We start from the raw sequence: 19,462 nt of genomic DNA, 5'->3' as shown, positions 1-19,462 counted from the left end.
GGGAGGCGGACGTCGTGATTGTCCTGAGGGGCTGTCTCCTTGCTCTCCTCCTCTCTTCCCCTCACCCCCCGCCCTCCCTCCTGCGTTTCCCTAGTCCCTAGAATGGTTGAAAAGAAGAGACGATGAAGCCCTCTTTACTTCCTTCTCGGTGGGAAGGGTCCGAGCCAGAAGTGAGTGCCCATTAGTCCCGAGGCGTCCTACACCCCAAGGATTCCACCTCCCTGCCGGCTCTCTGGGGCTGACCAGACGCACACCCAGAACCTTGCGGGATCCCCCTTGTCCGGGGTGGTCGCTGGAGCATTCTCCCAGAGGAGGGGGCAGAGTCTTGGTAACCGGCGCTGGCGAAGGACACAGTGCCCAGCCATCTCCAGCGATGGCTGGAAGCTCGGCCTAAGGGAGTGATCGCTGGGAGCTGTGGACTGTTGCCCACCCCCCCCCCCCTCCCCGCCGAAAAAAAGCCAGACCTGGCGGTAGCAAAGTAAAAGTATGGGCCTTAGATATCCAGAAAGGATACCTGCAAGGTGAATATAGGGTCACTGAAGGAGCCCGTTAAGGTGAGGCAGATAGGGTTTGTACAGATTTTAAAAAGGTTATGTGGATAAATGGGGGAAAGTTAACCCAAAGTGATTGAAGCAAGGGGATCTGATGACTTTTCCAAATGTCCCTCCTCTAAGGAGCCTGCCTCCCTGTTCTCAAAAGCGAAAGTACAATAACCCTTGACAGCTTAATCATCTAAAGAATGTATTTCTCAGATAGTAGCTTCAGTACTGTTTCACAGATTACTGAGAGCTTACTATGGATGGGCTTTGTGCCAACCTTGGAACACCAAAACAAATAAAACACAACTTCTGCCCAGAGAAGCTCCCCAGGCAGAGGGAAAGGCTCTGGGTCAACCTAACCACAGGACGTGGTTAAGAGCTATGATGGTGGCACCAATGAGCACACTGGGGTTAGGGAGGTGGGTCACAGGAGGGTACAGGGAAGAAGGACCTGCCCATACTCTTAAGTTCTAAACTGCTGAGTTCCAAAATAAATGATCACTTCTTAGTAGACTGGACATCAGTTCTTTCTTATGTCTCTACATAGTTCTCCGTAGGTGCACTTATAGGGAAGACATCTCACATGGTTGGACTTTGCCCTTCAGGGAAACTGGGAGAGGTGAAGCCGAAAGGGTTTTCTTCTGAATGAAAGCACAGGTGCCCCACCTGTTGTGGCACATGGGGATCTTTTTGATGAGGTAACAAGGGACTGCTGATGTTAGAAATGATATTTTATTCTAGAAGATTGCTCAGAAAGTAGAGACCCTGGACATGGAATTTTAGTAGCTAGGATATCTAAGAGGATTGAAGGTTTAAAAGGTGGCAGCAAATGGACAGATCAGAAAAGACAGAAGGGGGGCTCAGTCGGGTAAGTGGCCAACTTAGACTCAGGTCATGGTCTTGCGGTTCGGGAGTTGGAGCTCTGCATTGGGCTCTGTGCTGACAGCTCTGAGCCTGGAGCCTGCTTCAGATTCTGTGTCTCCCTCGCTCTCTGCCCCTCCCCCGCTTGGGCTCTGTCTCTCTCTCTCTCAAAAATAAACATTAAAAAAAATTTTTTTTAAAAAGAAGGAAGAGTCTGAGTTGGATACCATGGAATCATCTTTATATAGAAATCTTTCAACAGGTCTTTAAAAATATAGAACATATATTTGAACCGCTCCCCTGACAATTGGCTAAAGTTTCCTTGCTGGAGAAGGGTTGGCATAATAATATTATTATGATATTAATATTATGAATGATGTCTGACATTTTAGGCTGACTAGGTCTGAAAGGTGTAAACAGTGGAATGTTTACTTTAAATTCTCTACTGAAACAACGGCACCTTCACTAATCATTCTATTCCAATGCTTCCAAAACATTTTTTATCACATTGGTTGTGACAGTGCATTACACATGTTTAAAACTCACAAACTCAGACTTCTTTTTTGATTTATTGAAGCAATTCAAAGAATGCACATTAGCCAGAAAACGAAGAAGCCAAGGATAACACCTTAGTCTGTAAAACCAACATGTTTTCCCATCACTGTCAGATTCCTTGGGGGGCGTACTCTTTTGTTGGTCTGTCCATTCTGAATCTCTGTACTCTATTAATTTTATTTAACACTAACTTGCATAGTGCCCGTTACACGCCAGGCACTGTTCTTAACCGATTCGATCCTCACATGAGCCCTATGAGGCAAGTATTATCCCAGTTTTACATATTGGGAAACCGAGGGGCAGAGAGGTCGATTGTCTTGATCAAGGTCACAGGTCACATGACTAGAAAGTGGCAGGGCCAGGATTTGAGACCAGGCAATCCAGCTCCCATCCTTACACTCCTAAGCATCCCTTTATGCAGTCTTCCCACCAGGCTCCCCTCTGTGTTCCTGGAGTATTTGGTGAAGGAGGCCTGTGTTTGTTATGGAATTGATAACTGCCCTAGAAGCTGTACTTTTTATTCCAAAAACAAAGGAGCTCTTCAAGCATAAGTTCACATCCCTTGAATCCTTTTTCTAAGGGAAATGTAGAAAACTGCATAGAACGTGGTGCTGAGGGGGACACTCCGATGTCTGTTTCAGTCAACCCTCTTATTATTTTTTTAATGTTTATTTTAATTGTGAGAGAAAGAACGAGAGTGGGGGAGGGGCAGGGAGAGAGGGAGATACAGAATCCAAAGCAGGCTCCAGGCTCTGGGCTGTAGCACGGGGCCCAAGACAGGGCTCGAACCCACAAACTGCGAGCTCGTGACCTGAGCAGAAGTCGGCCGCTTAACCCACTGAGCCACTCAGGCGCCCCTCAGTCGATCCTTTTAGATAAAGGAAAAGGTTACATACAGGCCAAGTACAGCTTAACTCAGAGTAGCTGAGGAGAGCCCTCAACGACAGAGAAGGATGATGGATCTGGGACGGAGGATTGAGATAGGCATGGAGACCCAGATTCTAACCATGTGCCTTCCTCCCAGAATAGACATCCGGAAGCTCTTCAAACAGGAAGTGTTTGTTTGCAGGCCTGGGAGTGTCTAGTGTTCTTGTGGGCCCGAAGAGATGAGACACTGAACACACCTGCCTAAAAGGAGTTTAGGGTTTACTCTAGCTGGGGAGCCCAGGCACTTGAACAAGCGCATGAACAAGACAATGAAACAAAGTGCTCAGTTGAGCCCGTGTAGTAATTAGACGTGAGGCCAACCTATAATAAGGCGCTAATTGTGCAGGCCAGGCATCAAGGGGGAGAGGTAAAGGCCTGCCGCCAGCCACTAGCAAGCAACAATGACATTACAGAGGTGGAGTAAATCTGTCCCACCTAGCCTTGGTTAATTAAAGCAATAAAAGCCAGTTACAGAAGAGCTTGGGGCAATGCTGAGTCTGTGGGGTCAAAGTTGCAGAGAGCTCTTCAAAGCCCAGCAGGGAACATCTTCTTTCCAGTCTTTAAGAGAGGTAGCCAAGTTCTAGGCTTTTCTTTACCTTTGCATTTTCGCAATCAGCCCAGCACCCCAGAAAAGCAAAAGTGAGCGACCCTGTTTCCCTATAGAACTGTTTCCTTTAAACCCTCTGATTTGTCCTGCCTGTACCTTGTCTGAAAACACACTCGATGTAAATAACCTGTCAGTCAGGCCAGCAGGTCTTGCTCTTCTAGAAATTACAACTTGTAATTCCACTGGTAGAAAAATTGATAGGAATACATGGGTGACGCTTATTCTCATTAGAGGAAGGGTCTTCACGTGTGTTTCATTTTGAGAGGGCAGCGGGGCGCTTCTTAAGTCCTTCATTAGGGCACGTGTGGAAAAAAAGGGGTCCCATATTCTGATTAGCCAATCTGGAAATACTTAAGCACACTTACACATGCTGATAGCCACAGAATCCAAACAGAAATGGTGGAGTGAGGTCTGGACATTGACCTGTTGGGGAAAAAAAGGAAGCAAATGCCATGCCTCCAGTTTCTTCCTGGTTTTGCATGTTTTCATCCTTTGCTTTCCTCTTTGAAAGCGGATTTCCAGAAACAACGGCTAGGTTATTCCTGGCTGTGAGCTCTGAAGGTAAGAAGGCTCCAGTTCCGTGTCCCACCTAGTTCAGTTATTCTTCCAAGAAATACAGGGAAATACCAAGAAAACTCCATCTTTTCTCTCCTCCAAACTAGAACCTTCCAGGGATGTAGAAACTTGACATTTGAACCCTGAATTTTCTGGGCCACCCGAGACATGAACTTCTCCTTGTCAGGGTCTGTGGGGATGGAATGCCTTTGGGTGGGATAGGTACCTCACCTTAGAAAAATAAACCTAGCGGGACAAAGGCAGTTCTGGCCACGGTTCTGTTGCAGTAAGTATTGGCTTTGCTATGTGTGTGTTCCTAAACCAAGAAATAGCAGACAATCTAGAAAGGTCAGATGATGAGGAAACTAATGATCTGTAGTGGAAAGACTACTGGGTGTCTACTCCAGTGATCTGGGCTTTGCTGCACGTCATTTTTTCTGATTCTGAGTAAGTCAGTTAACCTCTCAAAGCCTCATTTTACCCTAAAATTTGTATCTTTACCAGATAGTAAATAAAGCTCAGAACCGATCATGGATTTACATATACTTAAACAATGAAAAATGATCATTAGATTTTAAGGTTTCTCTCTTTGGGGCACCTGGGTGACTCAGTTAAGCATCCGATTCTTGAATTCGGTTCAGGTCATGATCCCAGGGTCATGGGGTCAAGCCCCACATCAGGCTCTGAGCTGAGTGTGGAGCCTGCTTAAGATTCTCCCTCCCCCTGCCCCCAATTTGCACATTCTCTCTCTAAAAAGAATAAAATAAAATCTGTTACAAGATTTCTCTCTTTTACCACTTGGATGCATTTTGATAGTGCTTTTTCCACTCTGAAAAAAAAATTAAGTGAATTAACAAAAGGAAATGGTAATTACATGCCATACTTTAAAAAAAGAAATTTTTTTTTAATGTTTTATTTATTTCTGAGACAGAGAGAGACCGAGCATGAGCAGGGGAGGGGCAGAGAGAGAGGGAGACACAGAATCCGAAGCAGGATCCAGGCTCTGAGCCATCAGCACAGAGCCCGACGCGGGGCTCGAACTCACGAGCTGTGAGATCATGACCCGAGCCAAAGTCGGACGCTCAACCGACTGAGCCACCTAGGTGCCCCTACATGCCATACTTGATTGAAAAACTGAACACGCTCAGGAAGATTGCTAACAGTTATTGGTGGATTTCTGTTTGAATATTAACAAACAACGAGGAAAGGAAGTTAAGGGATGCTTTTGGTAGAAATATAAAACCCAAGAAATTAACAATGAAAATACTGAATTTGTTCACGAGAACAAAGGAATCAGAATCTCAACCCTGAAAGGGATCTTAGCAATCAGCTCAGTCTTCTCTCTTGTTTTGTAGAAGACGACACTGGGGCTCCTGGGTGGCTCAGTTATTTAAGCATCTGACTTCGACTCAGGTCATGATCTCATGGTTCGTGGGTTCGAGCCCCACATCGGGCTCTGTGCTAACAGCTCGGAGCCTGGAGCCGGCTTCAGATTCTGTGTCTCCCTCTCTCTCTGGCCCTCCCCCACTCATTCTCTCTCTCTCTCAAAAATAAACATTAAAAAATGTATAGTTATGGATGAAGACACTGAGGCCCAGGGAGGGCAACTGTCTTGTCGGAGATCATGAGATAGGAAGCTGTAGGAGTGGGAATAGAGTTCTGGCATCCTGACTCCAAGCCCAGTATTCATTTAGCACTAGCATCCATCTGTCTCCAGAGCCCTCAAATAGGTGCCAGAGAGCCTGTTGCCTTGGTAGGCAGGGGCTACGGACTTGGACAGCCTTGTTCCTTGGTCCCGGGCTCCTCCGGGGCGCTGCTCTTGCATGACACTTACTGATGTCTGGGATAAGGGGTATCAGACATCTGAAAGCTAAATGGCTGTCCTGCTTGTGGCCCGGTGCCATTGCAGTGACTGTTTTCTCGTTCTGTCTCATAGCTCTTCTCCGATCCCTCCAAGGGCTTTGGCTTTTAGTCTTTCAAAAAGCCAAGCTCTTGCCTGGGTGATGTCACAGTGGCTGCTTGTCCGCACATGGCACAGTGTGGGGACAGGTGCCGTTTTCAGCACCCTCAGGTGGGACCCTTTGCTGGTTGGTCTCTGCCTAGCATGGGGGGGGGGGCTTTCTCCCCGAAAAAGCAGCGTGCTGGAACTTGGCCCCACAAGAAGCATTCCCCACCAGAAGCAGGTTTGAGGGACCCAATCTTAGGGTGACTCTCCTGGCTGAAGCTTCACATCCTTCCTGCTTCCTAGGTTAAGGCAGGATCAGCCTTCCAAATGTTCGCCGGTGCTCAGCCAGGGCCCCACCTGAGAGGACAGAATGCTTAAGTTCAGGCCTGGGGCCTGTGAACGCCCCCACACGTAGCCCAGCCGATACCGCCACCTCCTCATAACCGTGTGTGGGCAGGACACCAAACAGTAAGTCCCCCAAGGTCACGGTGGAGGCCCCAGCACACCTCTCCCTTTGGTTTTCTAGTCATGGGGCAAAATGAATGGTTGTAGTGAGGCATAAACAGCAGGCTCTGGAATGAGAGCAGGCTTGGGAGGCTGTCACCTGCTTCTTAGAAATAGGAACTCAGCAGGGCGCCTGGGTGGCTCAGTCGGTTAAGCGTCCGACTTCGGCTCAGGTCAAGATCTCACGGTCCGTGAGTTCGAGCCCCGCGTCAGGCTCTGTGCTGACAGCTCGGAGCCTGGAGCCCGCTTCGGATTCTGTGTCTCCCCCTCTCTCTGCCCCTCCCCTGCTCATGCTCTGTCTCTGTCTCAAAAATAAATAAAAACATTTTAAAAAAATTAAAAAAAAAACTTGCCCAGTTGGTTGAGCATGACTTTGGCTCAGGTCCTGATCTCACAGTTTGTGGGTTGGAGCTCCTTCATCGGGGTTCTGTGTCAGCACAGAGCCTGGAGCCTGCTTCAGATTCTGTGTCTCCCTCTCCCTCTGCCCCTCCCCCACTCGTTCTCTCTCTCTCTCTCTCTCTCTCTCTCTCTCTCTCTCTCTCTCTCTCTGTCAAAAATAAATAAACATTTAAAAAAAACTAAAAAAAAAAAAAAAAGAAATAGGAACTTAGGCAAATCTCTCCATGCCTCGGTTTCCGCATCTCAAAGGGGGATGGGAAAGCCAGGGTTTATATCAACAAGATAGAGTAGATGTGCAGATCAAACAGGATGAGACATGTCTAGCACCCAGCCCGATGCCTGGCAGGGCAGGGTAGTAGACACCCAGGAAGAATCCGGACCCCGCCCTTACATTCAGCGTGCCTACCCGGACAGAGGCCAGAAGGCAGTTCAGGGCCACATGAGACCACTGCACCTGATTACTAAGGGTTCACATTCAGTGAGAGTAACACACTCCGACCATGTTGAAGGTAGCTAGGTTGGTGATACATTGTTACCTTTGGAAAGAGTTTGCTGCTAAGTTGCAGATTTCTGGAAGGAGTTCCTTCAGGGAGATGGCAGCACAAGCCAGTGGTAGATGCCGTCCACTAGACCGAGAGGGGAAGTTAGCCCCCTCTCTAGATGTTTTTTTGGAAGTTGAACTCACTCCTGGGGCTTTATTTCTTTTTTTTTTTTAATTTTTGTTTTACATTTACTTATTTTTGAGAAACAGAGCGAGACAAAGCGTGAGCGGGGGAAGGGCAGAGAGAGAAGGAGACAGAATCTGAAGCAGGCTCCAGGCTCTGAGCAAGTGGTCAGCACAGAGCCTGATGCGGGGCTCGAACCCACGAACGGTGAGATCACGACCTGAGCCGAAGTCAGACGCTCAACCGACTGAGCCACCCAGGTGCCCGTAGAGCTTCATTTCTTTACCTATCTATAGAGCGGGCTGGACCACGGAGCACCTCGGTGCCTTAGTCAGTTGAGCGTCTAACTCTTGATTTGGGCCCACGATTCGTGGGTTCAAGCCCTGTTTTGGGCTCTGTGCTGACAGTGTGGAGCCTGCTTGGGATTCTCTTTCTCTTTCTCTCTCTTTTTCTTTCTCTCTCCCTCTCACCCACGCCCCAAAAAACAGGCTGAACCAGAGTTTGGAAGAGGTCAGGTAATTCCTACAGTCTCTTTCTGAAAGGCTGTGTGTTAAAAAAAAAATTTTTAATGAAATGGTTTATCTATGTCCTCCCTCATCATAGGCATTTAGTTCATGTTGGTGCATGCCTGAAGACAGCACTGCATGTTTTGTCTAAAACTTATATTTTCAACAAAATCTCAAATGGGCTTCGATTTCCTCATCTATGGAACAGAAGGAGTTTGACCAAAATCGAATAGATGGTCTTTAAGGTTCCTTCCAGCTCTAAAATTCTGGCCCAGACAGTGATTTTTATTTATTTATTTATTTACTTTATTATTTTATTTAAAAAATTTGTTTTAATGTTTATTTATTTTTGAGAGAGAGAGAGAGAGAGACAGAGAACACAAGCAGGGGAGGGGCAGAGAGAGAGGAAGACACAGAATCCGAAGCAGGCTCCAGGCTCCGAGCTGCCAGCACAGAGCCCGACGCGGGGCTGGAACTCACGGACCACGAGATCATGACCTGAGCTGAAGTCGGACGCTTAACTGACTGAGCCACCCAGGCGCCCCTGATTTTTATTTTTTAATCAGTTAATCTTTTTTTTTTTTTTTTAATTTTTTTTTTCAACATTTATTTATTTTTGGGACAGAGAGAGACAGAGCATGAACGGGGGAGGGGCAGAGAGAGAGGGAGACACAGAATCGGAAACAGGCTCCAGACTCCGAGCCATCGGCCCAGAGCCCGACGCGGGGCTCGAACTCCCGGACCGCGAGATCGTGACCTGGCTGAAGTCGGACGCTTAACCGACTGCGCCACCCAGGCGCCCCATTAATCAGTTAATCTTAAGCATGGTCTTGTTTAAAGTCTCGTGAATTTTCCACATTGTCATCACATATCACGAAGCATACCTAGAAAAGGAGAACGTAGAACGTGTTACCCAAACGAGTGTAGTTCCTACTGATCCCCAACGTTTGTGCCCTATGTTACGGCATCCTATATGCGAGTATGTGTTTCTTTAATAGATCTAGAAAGTCACGAGGTGGTGAACTAGTGGAAGGAGTGTTAGCCCCCATGAGCTGTCCAAATCCCAGACTCTGTTCTGAAACGAAGGCCTACTGTTAGAAGTCTGCGTGTGCACACAAGTGGGTTTTAAAAGAAGGTGTGGCCAGGGGTACCTGGGTGGCTCAGGACTTCGGCTCAGGTCATGATCTCACGGTTTGTGAGTTCAAGCCCCGCATCGGGCTCGCTGCTGTGAACACAGAGCCCACTTGGATCCTCTGTCTCCCTCTCTCTTTGGACCTCCCCTACTTGTCCTTTCATCATAAGAAAGAAAGGAAGGAAGGAAGGAAGAGAGAGAGAGAGAGAGAGAGAGAGAGAAAGAAAGGCCAGTTATGAGGCAAGAAGGCAAATTTAGCTTACTGACCACTACCTGATTTTCTCCGTAAACTTTAATGTCAATAGGATTTGGCTTGGGGTGTGATGTTTTACCGTTTTGTTTTGTTTTGTTTAAGTGTTTTGTTGAAGGTTGAGTATGTCAGAAGACAAGAGGCGGGCAGAGCGTGACAGACCCTCCACGGAGGGAGGAAATCGTGTAGACCTAGAACAGGCCAGGTGCTTTCCCTGCCTGGACATCCTCCTTGGCTGGCAGCTTGTGATACAGATGATAAGGCACCTTTCCTTTGAACCACACCCTTACCTTTTGGGGAAAAAAAAGTTTAGTGACTCATTTTGTTTTTGGTTTTGTTTTTAATGAAATATATCAAACATAGTGACTCATGGCTCATTCTTTGTTTTTCTGAGAACCATCTAAAAATGGGCATAAAATTGGGACTCCTGGCTGCCTCAGTCGGTAGAGCTTGCAACTTTTTATCTCAGGTTTGTAAGTTTGAGCCCCACACTGGGTTTAGGGCTTACTTAAAAATAAAATCTTCGAAGGAAAAATAAGTGATAAAAAATGGGTGTAAAATTTGCAACCCTTTTAGATCCTAGCACAAATTAAGAGAATTGTAGCTCCGATTAATTCGTCTTTTACTTTGCTTCAGGTTCCTTTCTAAAGCTTCTAGGATATAGACCATTTATTCATCTTTGAAATTGTAAGGCTGGCTTTTGAACACTTTTAAGTCTATCACTCTGAAATGTGAGAAATTCTAAAAGAGGCAGACACCATATTCTTGAGACAGTGGAATTTAAACCAGGAAGGTTATCGATATACCCGTTAAGATGAATTTCTTAACGTTAAGATGAATTGAGAAAAATGGTAGAAATATCAGAAAAGATGCTACTTTCTTCCAGGGGGCCTTTTAAGGGATTGTAGGGGTAGACAGAGTTATTTAACTGCAGTAAAAGTTAGTTCAGTTGGTGGGGCGCCTGGGTGGCGCAGTCGGTTAAGCGTCCGACTTCAGCCAGGTCACGATCTCTCGGTCCATGAGTTCGAGCCCCGCGTCAGGCTCTGGGCTGATGGCTCAGAGCCTGGAGCCTGTTTCCGATTCTGTGTCTCCCTCTCTCTGCCCCCTCCCCCGTTCATGCTCTGTCTCTCTCTCTGTCCCAAAAATAAATAAACGTTGAAAAAAAAATTTAAAAAAAAAAAAGTTCAGTTGAGAGTGCAACATTTAGGGCAAGTTCAAGAGGATACAAGACAAGCCCCCCCGCCAACGGCAATTCAGCATAATACTAGATTTATTAACATGTTAACTATTCACCTGAAACAAATTTTGACCTAAGCTAAAAGCCTTCTAGTTAAGGGTTTCTACTACCTTGCTATGTTCATGACATCTGCTCAAGAGGGGATGAAATTGAGTTTCAACTATATAGTTCCCACTTGTAGGGATCCAGAAAGCTTAATCCTTAAAAAAAAAAAAAAAAAATTTGTGTTTTTGAGTATTTGGATGATCCTTTTCTCTATGTCAAGGGAAAAAAATTGCACCTGATTGGAGCTGATGAAGCCAGACTGCAGACAGATATTTCATACAAGCCATAATGGTTGGGTTTGTTTATGCTGCTTTAAATCTGTACAGTCCCAAAACCTTCTTCTATGCTGTGGGTGACTGCATGCGTGGATGTGAGAACGTGAGTGGGTGTGGTGTCTTAGGAAAGTAAAATTCACAAAGTACTTCGAGATGCTTCTAAGGATTTTAGATCTAGCTCCGCTGATCCATGACTCTTCAGTATAGGATCTTATGTCATGAAAGCCGGTGAAGTTGGCAGTCTGAGAGGATCTGCCGTCCCTGGGACCCTTGTTGGATTGAGAACAGTTGAGTTTGGGGACTCTGATGCATCCATCACAGAACTTGGATGTCATGGCTTTGATCCTGGCGCATAAAGCCTGGGCTTTGGGTCAGTTGTCTTAGGGCACGTGATGAATTTATAAGGATTTGCTCCTCCTTCAACAAACGATGATTAAGTCCAGGCACTAGATCTGGACTCTTCCCATTGCTGATGGTCAGCCTGCAGATGGGCCACGGGGAGATGGGGCCTGTGAACTTGGCCTTAGCATCAGCCTCTCAAACCCCTTTGGTGTGGCTCCGCTGTGGATGGGCAGCACGGGAACTGAGTCGTAAGTGGCATCCCGCAAAGCCAACGCCACACCCCAGTCCCTGGGGCTTGTAGGGCCCCGGGCTGCGTTTCACTAACCACATTTGTGTCTGCCTGTCGGCGTGAGTGGAAGGGCACACTTGTGGTCAGGGATAATGAAGCACGTGAGTTATTGATGGATCTGGAGGCAGTTCCCCGGACCAGATGCAGTGGCGTGTGTTTTTGTTTTTGTTTCAGGGAATTAACACTAATTTCAGTCATTTCTTGCTTTTTGTTTCTGAAAGTCTAAGAAGGAAGGCTAGAGGATTTCCTTAGATTTACCCCACACTGCCCCCAACAGAGCTCAGATGGTCATTCGGCCAGTGCATCTTCCTTCTCGCGTGGATCTCTAGCTCTAGGGAGCCTCAGAAGTCCTCTGCTTCTGTGAATCCACCTCGGACTTCCTTACCCCCAGGGCTTAGTCCCTCTGCCTTTCTGGGCCTCGCCGCACTCCTCTGCCAGGCGGAAGAATAATTACTTCGGGCCTGGATTACGTGTGGACAAGCCAACTCTTTTTAATGCTACAGAACCCTTGGCCAAAAAACCACAACACAATTACTATAATTAAAATTGCAAAATGATCACTGTTTTCAGTCTTTCTTCAGAAACAACATGGAAGAGGAACAGAAAACCTCCTTCCACCCAGCTGGAACTCTCACCTGTTGCCTGAGTGCCTCTCTGGGCTCTTTGGCCTCTGGTGGACTCTGAGTGTATGCACACTCACGCACAGCACCCTGGACATCCGGCTCCCCCGGGCTGCATCACCACTCCCCCTGCCTTTGGCCAGAACACTTCACCTGGCTCCGTGGCCTGCTCAGAGCCCCTCCCTTTAGATGTCCTGGCCGCGAGAAAGCCTATTTATCTCACTTCTGGGCTTTGTTTGCTTTGGGGTGGTGCTGTTTGCCTCTCCATTGGGCTGTTCATTAGAAACCTGCGTGTTAGGATCATTGTGGGGTGGGTCTGTGCAGTTTCTGTTATCTGTTCGCTCAAGAAATATTGATTTGAGCATAAACTCATGAGATACCAGGCTCCAATGCTAAACGAAATGGGACCTGCAGGTTCATAGAAGAGAGCAAATGAGACTGGTCTTAGCAGATGGGAGCTGGGAGAGAAGTAATGGCAGGGCCCGGACAGGGCAGCACACGCGCACTATTGCCCTCTCCATCCCTTGTGTGGGAGCCCCCTGCATAGTTCCTGACATATAGTGGCTGCTCCAGGAATATCTTTCTGAATTGAAACAAACTGAATTGAAGACAGAGTTAAGAGGGTAAACAGGGCGAAGGAATGAGATGAAAGGGGTGGAGAGGGAGAATGGAGGAGGCTGCCCCTCCGAGGGCATGAGCTGGCAGGCAGGATTGAAGCCTCCCCCCCGCCAGCCTCCTTGCGTGTGCGCCCCAGAGGCCCGAGCAAACACTTCGTGCACGCCCCAGAGGCCCGAGCAAACAATTCTGCCCAACTCTTGCAAGCAAGGACTCTCACGTGGGGAGTAGGTTATGGGCAAAGAGCCACTTCTCACCCCCAAGGATTAGAGTTTCCCCAATTCAAACTAGAAAAGGAAAAGAGGTCAGTGTTTGGCTTTTTGAGTGTTGTCTTCAGAGGTAGAGTGAAGGGAAGGTGGGCAGTTTGTTCCAGGTGAGTTTTCCCCCGTGTTTCTCAGATTCTCAGTTGGCTCATTGAAGGAACAAATCCTTACTGGCACACTACTGCATTGCTCTTAAGGGGCCTGGGGGTTAGGTGCACTTTTTATAGCAGTATGCCTTGATTGGTTTTGAGCAGGGTATTTTGAGACTCTAAAGTGTGGGTTAGAGTGTGAACTTCAGCCCAACACTTGGTGTGTCTAGCTCTGCCTGGTGTGCCCTTGGCCGAGTGCTTTCCCAGATCGCAGACCGTCCCTCACCAACGAGGGGCAACAGGACAACAGAGCTCCTCTATACACATCTGGTCCCGCATTGTTTAAGGATGGAACATTCCAGTTATGGCCCTCCACCTACTTCATAGTCCTACTTGCTGCACCCTCCACCATCTAGAATATGGCCATGCCCCTGAAAGTAAGGCACACGGGGCCTCCAGAGGTGGGCCTTTTACTCAAGGCATTTTACTCCAGCATTCGTGTAATGACACGCATAGTAAGTGGCCACTATGTGCCAGGCCCTGGGCTAATGAAAAGACATCCAGCCCACAGGAACTGTTCGGTGGGAGAACATAGCACCTTCCTAAAGTCCTATTACCTAAAAGGAGTACCCTTCTGTTACAAAGAAATCTAATCGTGGTTTAGTTTCATTTGTTTTCCAGCCTTCGGCCCGTCAGTGATCATAAATGGACAATTTGTCGGGAGTCACTGTAGACACAGAAATGACAGTAGCCAGCAATGGAACAGGAAGACAACCATACAAAGGAGACGTTGGAATTAAAATTATAGTAGTCTGAACAGGCCAGCTGGTGTGAGGCCGAGAGCCCGCAGTGAATCTCTGTAACCCCTGAGGACATCATTACCTAACACACTCCAGTAGTTGATGCTCTGGGTAATGACCTTAAGTCACTCCAAAGAAATGGACGGTTATTGTACTTAAGACAGGGACAGCTATCAGTAGCTTTTTTTTTGTCTTTATCTTACTTGCATTTTTTATTTTTCATTTCTAAATTTTTTTTTTTTAACGTTTATTCATTTTTGAGACAGAGAGAGACAGAGCATGAACGGAGGAGGGGCAGAGAGAGAGGGAGACACAGAATCGGAAGCAGGCTCCAGGCTCTGAGCCGTCAGCCCAGAGCCCGACGCGGGGCTCGAACTCACGGACCGCGAGATCGTGACCTGAGCTGACGTCGGACGCTTAACCGACTGAGCCACCCAGGCGCCCCCAAAATGGATAAACACTTAAAAAACACACACACGCCTTTCTGATCATTGAAGAGTTTGATGGAGCACACAAGTTGAGCTGACGCTCAGGCTGCAGAGGACAGGAGGTTATGCTGCCACAGACGTTGGAGGGGTGGGGCGAGTTGTGACCGACCACCAGTGTCACACTGAGCTGCTCAGTGGGTGGCTAACAACGGCCTGAAACCGTAGGTCAGCAAACTTCTGCACTGAGATAGAGAGTAAGTACTCCAGGCTGGCCGGTCAGCCAGCCTCCCTCACAGCTGCTCAGCGGTGCCAACGCAGGGCAAAAGCAGACATAGACAGTATGTGTCCAAATGGCATGGCTGTGGTCCAATACGACTTGATTGGTTTAGAGCCCGAGTACCCGCAAATCTGTACAGCAGCAGGAAAAACCAAGGGAATAACATGGGCATTGTCAAAATGGGGAGCTTTGATCAGCTTTCGAATCGCGGTGGGATTTCATGGGATTTCAGCCTTCCACCTGTTGGCTTTGGGTTGAGCGGAGCTTGGAATTTTAGAATTTGCTGGGCCCAGGTCGAGTCCTAGACATCCCTGTCTACGAGCTCCTGCAGTCCTTCCGTGTGGTGCTTCAGAAGGTATGCTTGCATCTTTAATGCCTCTGAGTTGTCACTGGCAACACTGATTGCCATTGTCTTGTGGACAGCACTGGCTTGCTTTGTTAGAAGATTCTGGTTGGTGGCCTATTGGGAACTGCTGCTCTTACTCATACTTGGGACGGTCATTCCCTGTGTGTTGCGACTTCTCTTTCCTCAGCTCCCAGCATAGGGTACCCAGCATGTGATAGTCCCTCTTGAGTATTCGTTGAGTCGATGTTGCTTTGGACAAGTACACACTACACGTTTAGCTGCCTTTCGGGCACCAATTCTCCGCCGTGCTGGGAGGGGAGGCCCTGGCCTTGTTCTTTCATTACTAGTCTGTGCAGCGTTTGACTCCAGAACGTCTGTCATTTTGAGTAGTAGTTACTGCTGTCCCCTCTCAGCTTTCTAGACACATCCGTACTCATCATGATGGTAGCGTATTCAGTCCAGAAGCAGGCAGCGGAGGCAGAAGGCAAAGGGTGAGAAAAAGCCGACACAACCATTGAAAGTTTGCACTTGCCCTTTAGAGCCACGGTCTTCAGAAAAACCCACGTCGCCAGTGCTGCTTTTGAACGATTTCCTCTGCTACGAAGTGAGTAGCGTTCTCAGAGGACCAAGATGTCCTTTGCTGTGCTGCGGACTGTGCTACGGCGGCTTCTCCGCGGCCCCGCCATCAGGGTCAGCCCCCCCGCCGGCACAGTGTCTGACTGAGAAACCCACCTGGTGATACAACAGGCCGCCACGTGTACGATAAAGAATCGGAGGAGGAAAATCTGTACTTGCTATGTTTTGTGGCGCGTGCCGTGGACAGATAGACTTCATTATCGATCCTTAGCTATTTCATTGCTGTCTCCAGAGACGCGAGCTGCAGCCGTTAGGAAAAAGGGGCGTGTTGCTCAGCGCTTGTTTAGGAAGGAATGGACGTCTTTCCTAGAGACAATACGTGCGTGGTGTGTAAGGGCTATTCCAGGCCACGGGATTCATCACGGGCACCTCCTGCTCCATCGGCCCTCACACCAGCCCTTTGACGAGGAGTCTGGGGTGAGGAGGCAGGTGAGGCGACCAAGGCTCATGGAGCCCCATAGCCAGGCAGTGCGGACACATTGTTGGACTCATTGTCCAACATTCTCCACTTGACCCCGTCACCCAAGAGGAGGGCAGAGCTAAGGGAGTCTCTTATTCCCGGAAAATCAACCGTTTTGGCCCTAGGATTAAAAAGCCTGGTTTGTTTCGAGAACCTTCCCTATCTAGGTTTTGCCTTTACCATCAGCTAATGCAGTAGTAAGTTAGCATGTCTTTTTTTTTTTTAATTTTTAATGTTTATTCATTTTTGAGAGAGAGAGAGAGAACAAGCGGGGGAGGGGCAGAGAGAGAGGGAGACGCAGAATCTGAAGCAGGCTCCAAGCTCCAAGCTATTATTAGCACAGAGCCCCATGTGGGGCTTGAACCCACGAACCATGAGATCATGACCTGAGCTGAAGTCAGATGCTCAACTGACTAAGCCACCCAGGCGCCCCCCCCCCCCCCCCCCGCCCCGTAAGTTAGACTGCAGCTTAATGGTTGCAGCTTAAGCCTGGTTCTGGGGAAGCAGGTACTCTCGTTCTGCTCATCCCTGTTAACCGCAGACAGCCTCAACATCAGTCTCTGGGTTTGTCCTTGGTGTAGAGGCAGCAGTGCTAACACTGAAGAGTTTTCCCAGAGTGCTTGGCACTCTGTGCCCCATCTTGCCTTTGAAGTCACAAGTGGAATATAATCTGTTGAGACACTGTCTTCCCAGCAGACCCCTAACAAATGAAGAGACCCGCATTCTAGTCCCACTTCTGAGCTGGCGTCCCGTGTGTAGCTGTTGGTCTGGCTGACCTTGGGTGAGGCATTTGCCCTTCAAAGGCTCCCTTTTCATTATCTGTCATGCGAAGGCTTTGGGCAAGGTGGCCCTATTTTGCAAAGGCTAAGTTAACTCTCAGAAATAGGGAAGAGAGCTGAGAACTCACTTTTTTTTTTTTTTAAAGGAAACTCAGTGCCCAGCGTGGGGCCCAGACTCACAACCCCAAGATCAGGAGTCACATGCTCTAGCGGCCAGGTGTCCCAAGAACTCACATTTTATTTATTTATTTAATTATTATTATTTTTTTAATGTTTATCTACTTTTTAGAGAGAGAGAAAGTAGGGGAGGGACAGAGGAGAGAGAGACATAGAATCCGAAGCAGGCTCCGGGTTCTGAGCCGTCAGCACAGAGCCTGACGCGGGGCTGGAGCTCACGAATCGCGAGATCGTGAGCTGAGCCGAAGTTGGACGCTCAGTCAACTGAGCCATCCAGGCGCCCCAAGAACTCACATTTTAAATTTTTTTTTTTTTAACATTTATTTATTTTTGAGACAGAGAGAGACAGAGCATGAACGGGGGAGGGGCAGAGAGAGAGGGAGACACAGAATCGGAAGCAGGCTCCAGGCTCTGAGCCATCAGCCCAGAGCCCGACGCGGGGCTCGAACTCACGGACCGCGAGATCGTGACCTGAGCCGAAGTCGGACGCTCAACCGACTGCGCCACCCGGGCGCCCCAAGAACTCACATTTTAAATGAACAGAAGGTTTAGGCGGCTTTCCTGCGGGAAGTTCGCACATCGACACTCATGGCTCACTTTGGAAAGATAATTTTGTCAGGTCTCCTTGATAACAAGACAACACCAAATTTCTGGGTTCTTTCTTCTCTTCCAGATGCCAGTATGGACAAAATAGCTTATGATGCTTATCCCCACCCACCACTTCCGAGACATTGAGCGGAAGCCAGAATACCTCCAGCCGGAGAAGTGCGTCCCACCTCCCCACCCCGGTCCTGTGGGAACCATGTGGTTTATCCGCGACGGCTGTGGCATTGCCTGTGCCATTGTCACCTGGTTTCTGGTCCTTTACGCGGAGTTTGTGGTCCTCTTTGTCATGCTGATTCCATCCCGAGACTATGTGTACAGCGTCATCAACGGAATCGTGTTCAACCTGCTGGCCTTCTTGGCCCTGGCTTCCCACTGCCGGGCCATGCTGACGGACCCCGTGAGTATGTCTGGGCTTGTTTTGACCGGCCCACACTCTGCTCCTCTGGTCCTGGCATGGCCGCAGCCTGCATGTTCCTTCCCCTGGACCTTGGGCGTGTGGAGATCAGGAGGGCCAGGGCTGGGGTGGGGAAGTGGACTCAGGGCCCCCGGAGGACGCCATCTGTGCCCCAGCGTATCCGTCTTGGTCGAATGATTCTGTCCGTATACTGATGTAGACGTTAATGGAGGCTGCTCTGGGAGAGCTCCGGTCCAGGTGAAATCCAGCCTCTAGTTAGAAAGGCTCAGCCCGATAAGCATGGCGACCGGGGACCGGTCATCAGAGTGGCAAGCATGCTCGGGGGCCGGGGGGAGTTTGGTCAGGCCGGGGCTTCCCGGCGAAGACAGGACTGCAGCTAGGTGCTCTCGAAATTAAAGCCGTATCCAATTCCAGGAACCTGCACGGAAATGGCCTTCACTTTGTTTGGGCGAGGCTCGCCTTTTCCTGAAAAGCTGGACAAGCCTGTTTCAGGCCGCAGCAAGTGCCTCTTGGTGAATATCTGTGGGGAACGCGGTGGTGTTCTGCCTGAGGACTTAGCGAAATACACCAGCTGTGCAAGTGGCCATTGACTGTCGTGTACCCTGGCATTAAATCCTCTGTTCCCGTTCATTATCTTGTGTAGGGAAAGGAGAGTGCGTGATTTGATAAAGACCTCCTGTGGCTTCATTGTCTGAGTGCGTAGGACGAGTGGGTTTAAATTAGGAAAGGGAAGACACCGCACAGACTTTGTTTCTGTGAGCCCCGGGGAAAGCACACTCGAGACCCTGGGTCCCGGGCCGGTTCCCTTCTCAGAGGGCTCCGTTTCGTGCGGGTTCGGGTGGTGGGTGTTACCCCATCCCCCGGGGAGAGGCAGCTTTCGCAGCGCAGTTCCGCGTCCAGATAGCGCCTCTTCTCGCGCCAGGACCATCTGCGGGGTCACCAGACAGTCGGCGCCTGAAGGAAACCAAGTCCAGATTTCCCCTGCTATCTGAGAGTAGAGAGCTCCCGGGAAACCTGTCAGGAGCTAGAATCACATAAAGCGAAGAAGCAGTTGCCGTTGTGTAAGAGCAAAACACCCTCTTCAGATTTGTTTCGGTTGGCAAAAGCAGGTACTAAAGTAGGTCTCTTGGAAAAGCAAAGCGACGTAAGGAGAACGGTTTATAATTGAGGGGAAGCCTGCGCCCGGTTATGACCGGGGTGCCCTCTGTCTAGAGAAGACGGGTGAGGCCAGCCCTGTGCGACTGAGGCTGTGGCGGGGGAAAGCGCCAGTTGCCGTGGAAGAGCAAGGGCGGGGACGTTCACCAGTCTGGACGGCGAT

At 48.8% G+C, this 19,462-nt stretch overlaps 1 protein-coding gene across 7 annotated transcripts in view; it reads left to right on the top strand.

The window, feature by feature from the left end:
- Positions 1 to 19,462, top strand: part of ZDHHC3 (zinc finger DHHC-type palmitoyltransferase 3) — a 59,902-nt gene that overhangs the window by 371 nt on the left and 40,069 nt on the right. For 3 of the 7 annotated variants that reach the window (XM_019820386.3, XM_019820393.3, XM_019820367.3), the window contains exon 2: positions 17,797 to 18,126. In XM_019820386.3, coding sequence (XP_019675945.1) covers positions 17,821 to 18,126 — 306 coding nt within the window. In that variant the 5' untranslated portion in view covers positions 17,797 to 17,820. Of the gene's footprint in view, positions 1 to 6,049; positions 6,458 to 17,796; positions 18,127 to 18,572; positions 18,657 to 19,462 lie in introns of those variants that run through there. The other 4 variants (XM_019820369.3, XM_045049031.1, XM_045049035.1 and 1 more) reach the window with 4 other exon arrangements.

Source organism: Felis catus, chromosome A2 (genome assembly GCF_018350175.1).
Source record: "Felis catus isolate Fca126 chromosome A2, F.catus_Fca126_mat1.0, whole genome shotgun sequence".
Classification (NCBI taxonomy): Eukaryota; Metazoa; Chordata; class Mammalia; order Carnivora; family Felidae; genus Felis; species Felis catus.
Note: the sequence above shows the minus strand (reverse complement) of the source record. Positions and strands in the feature narration are given on the sequence as shown.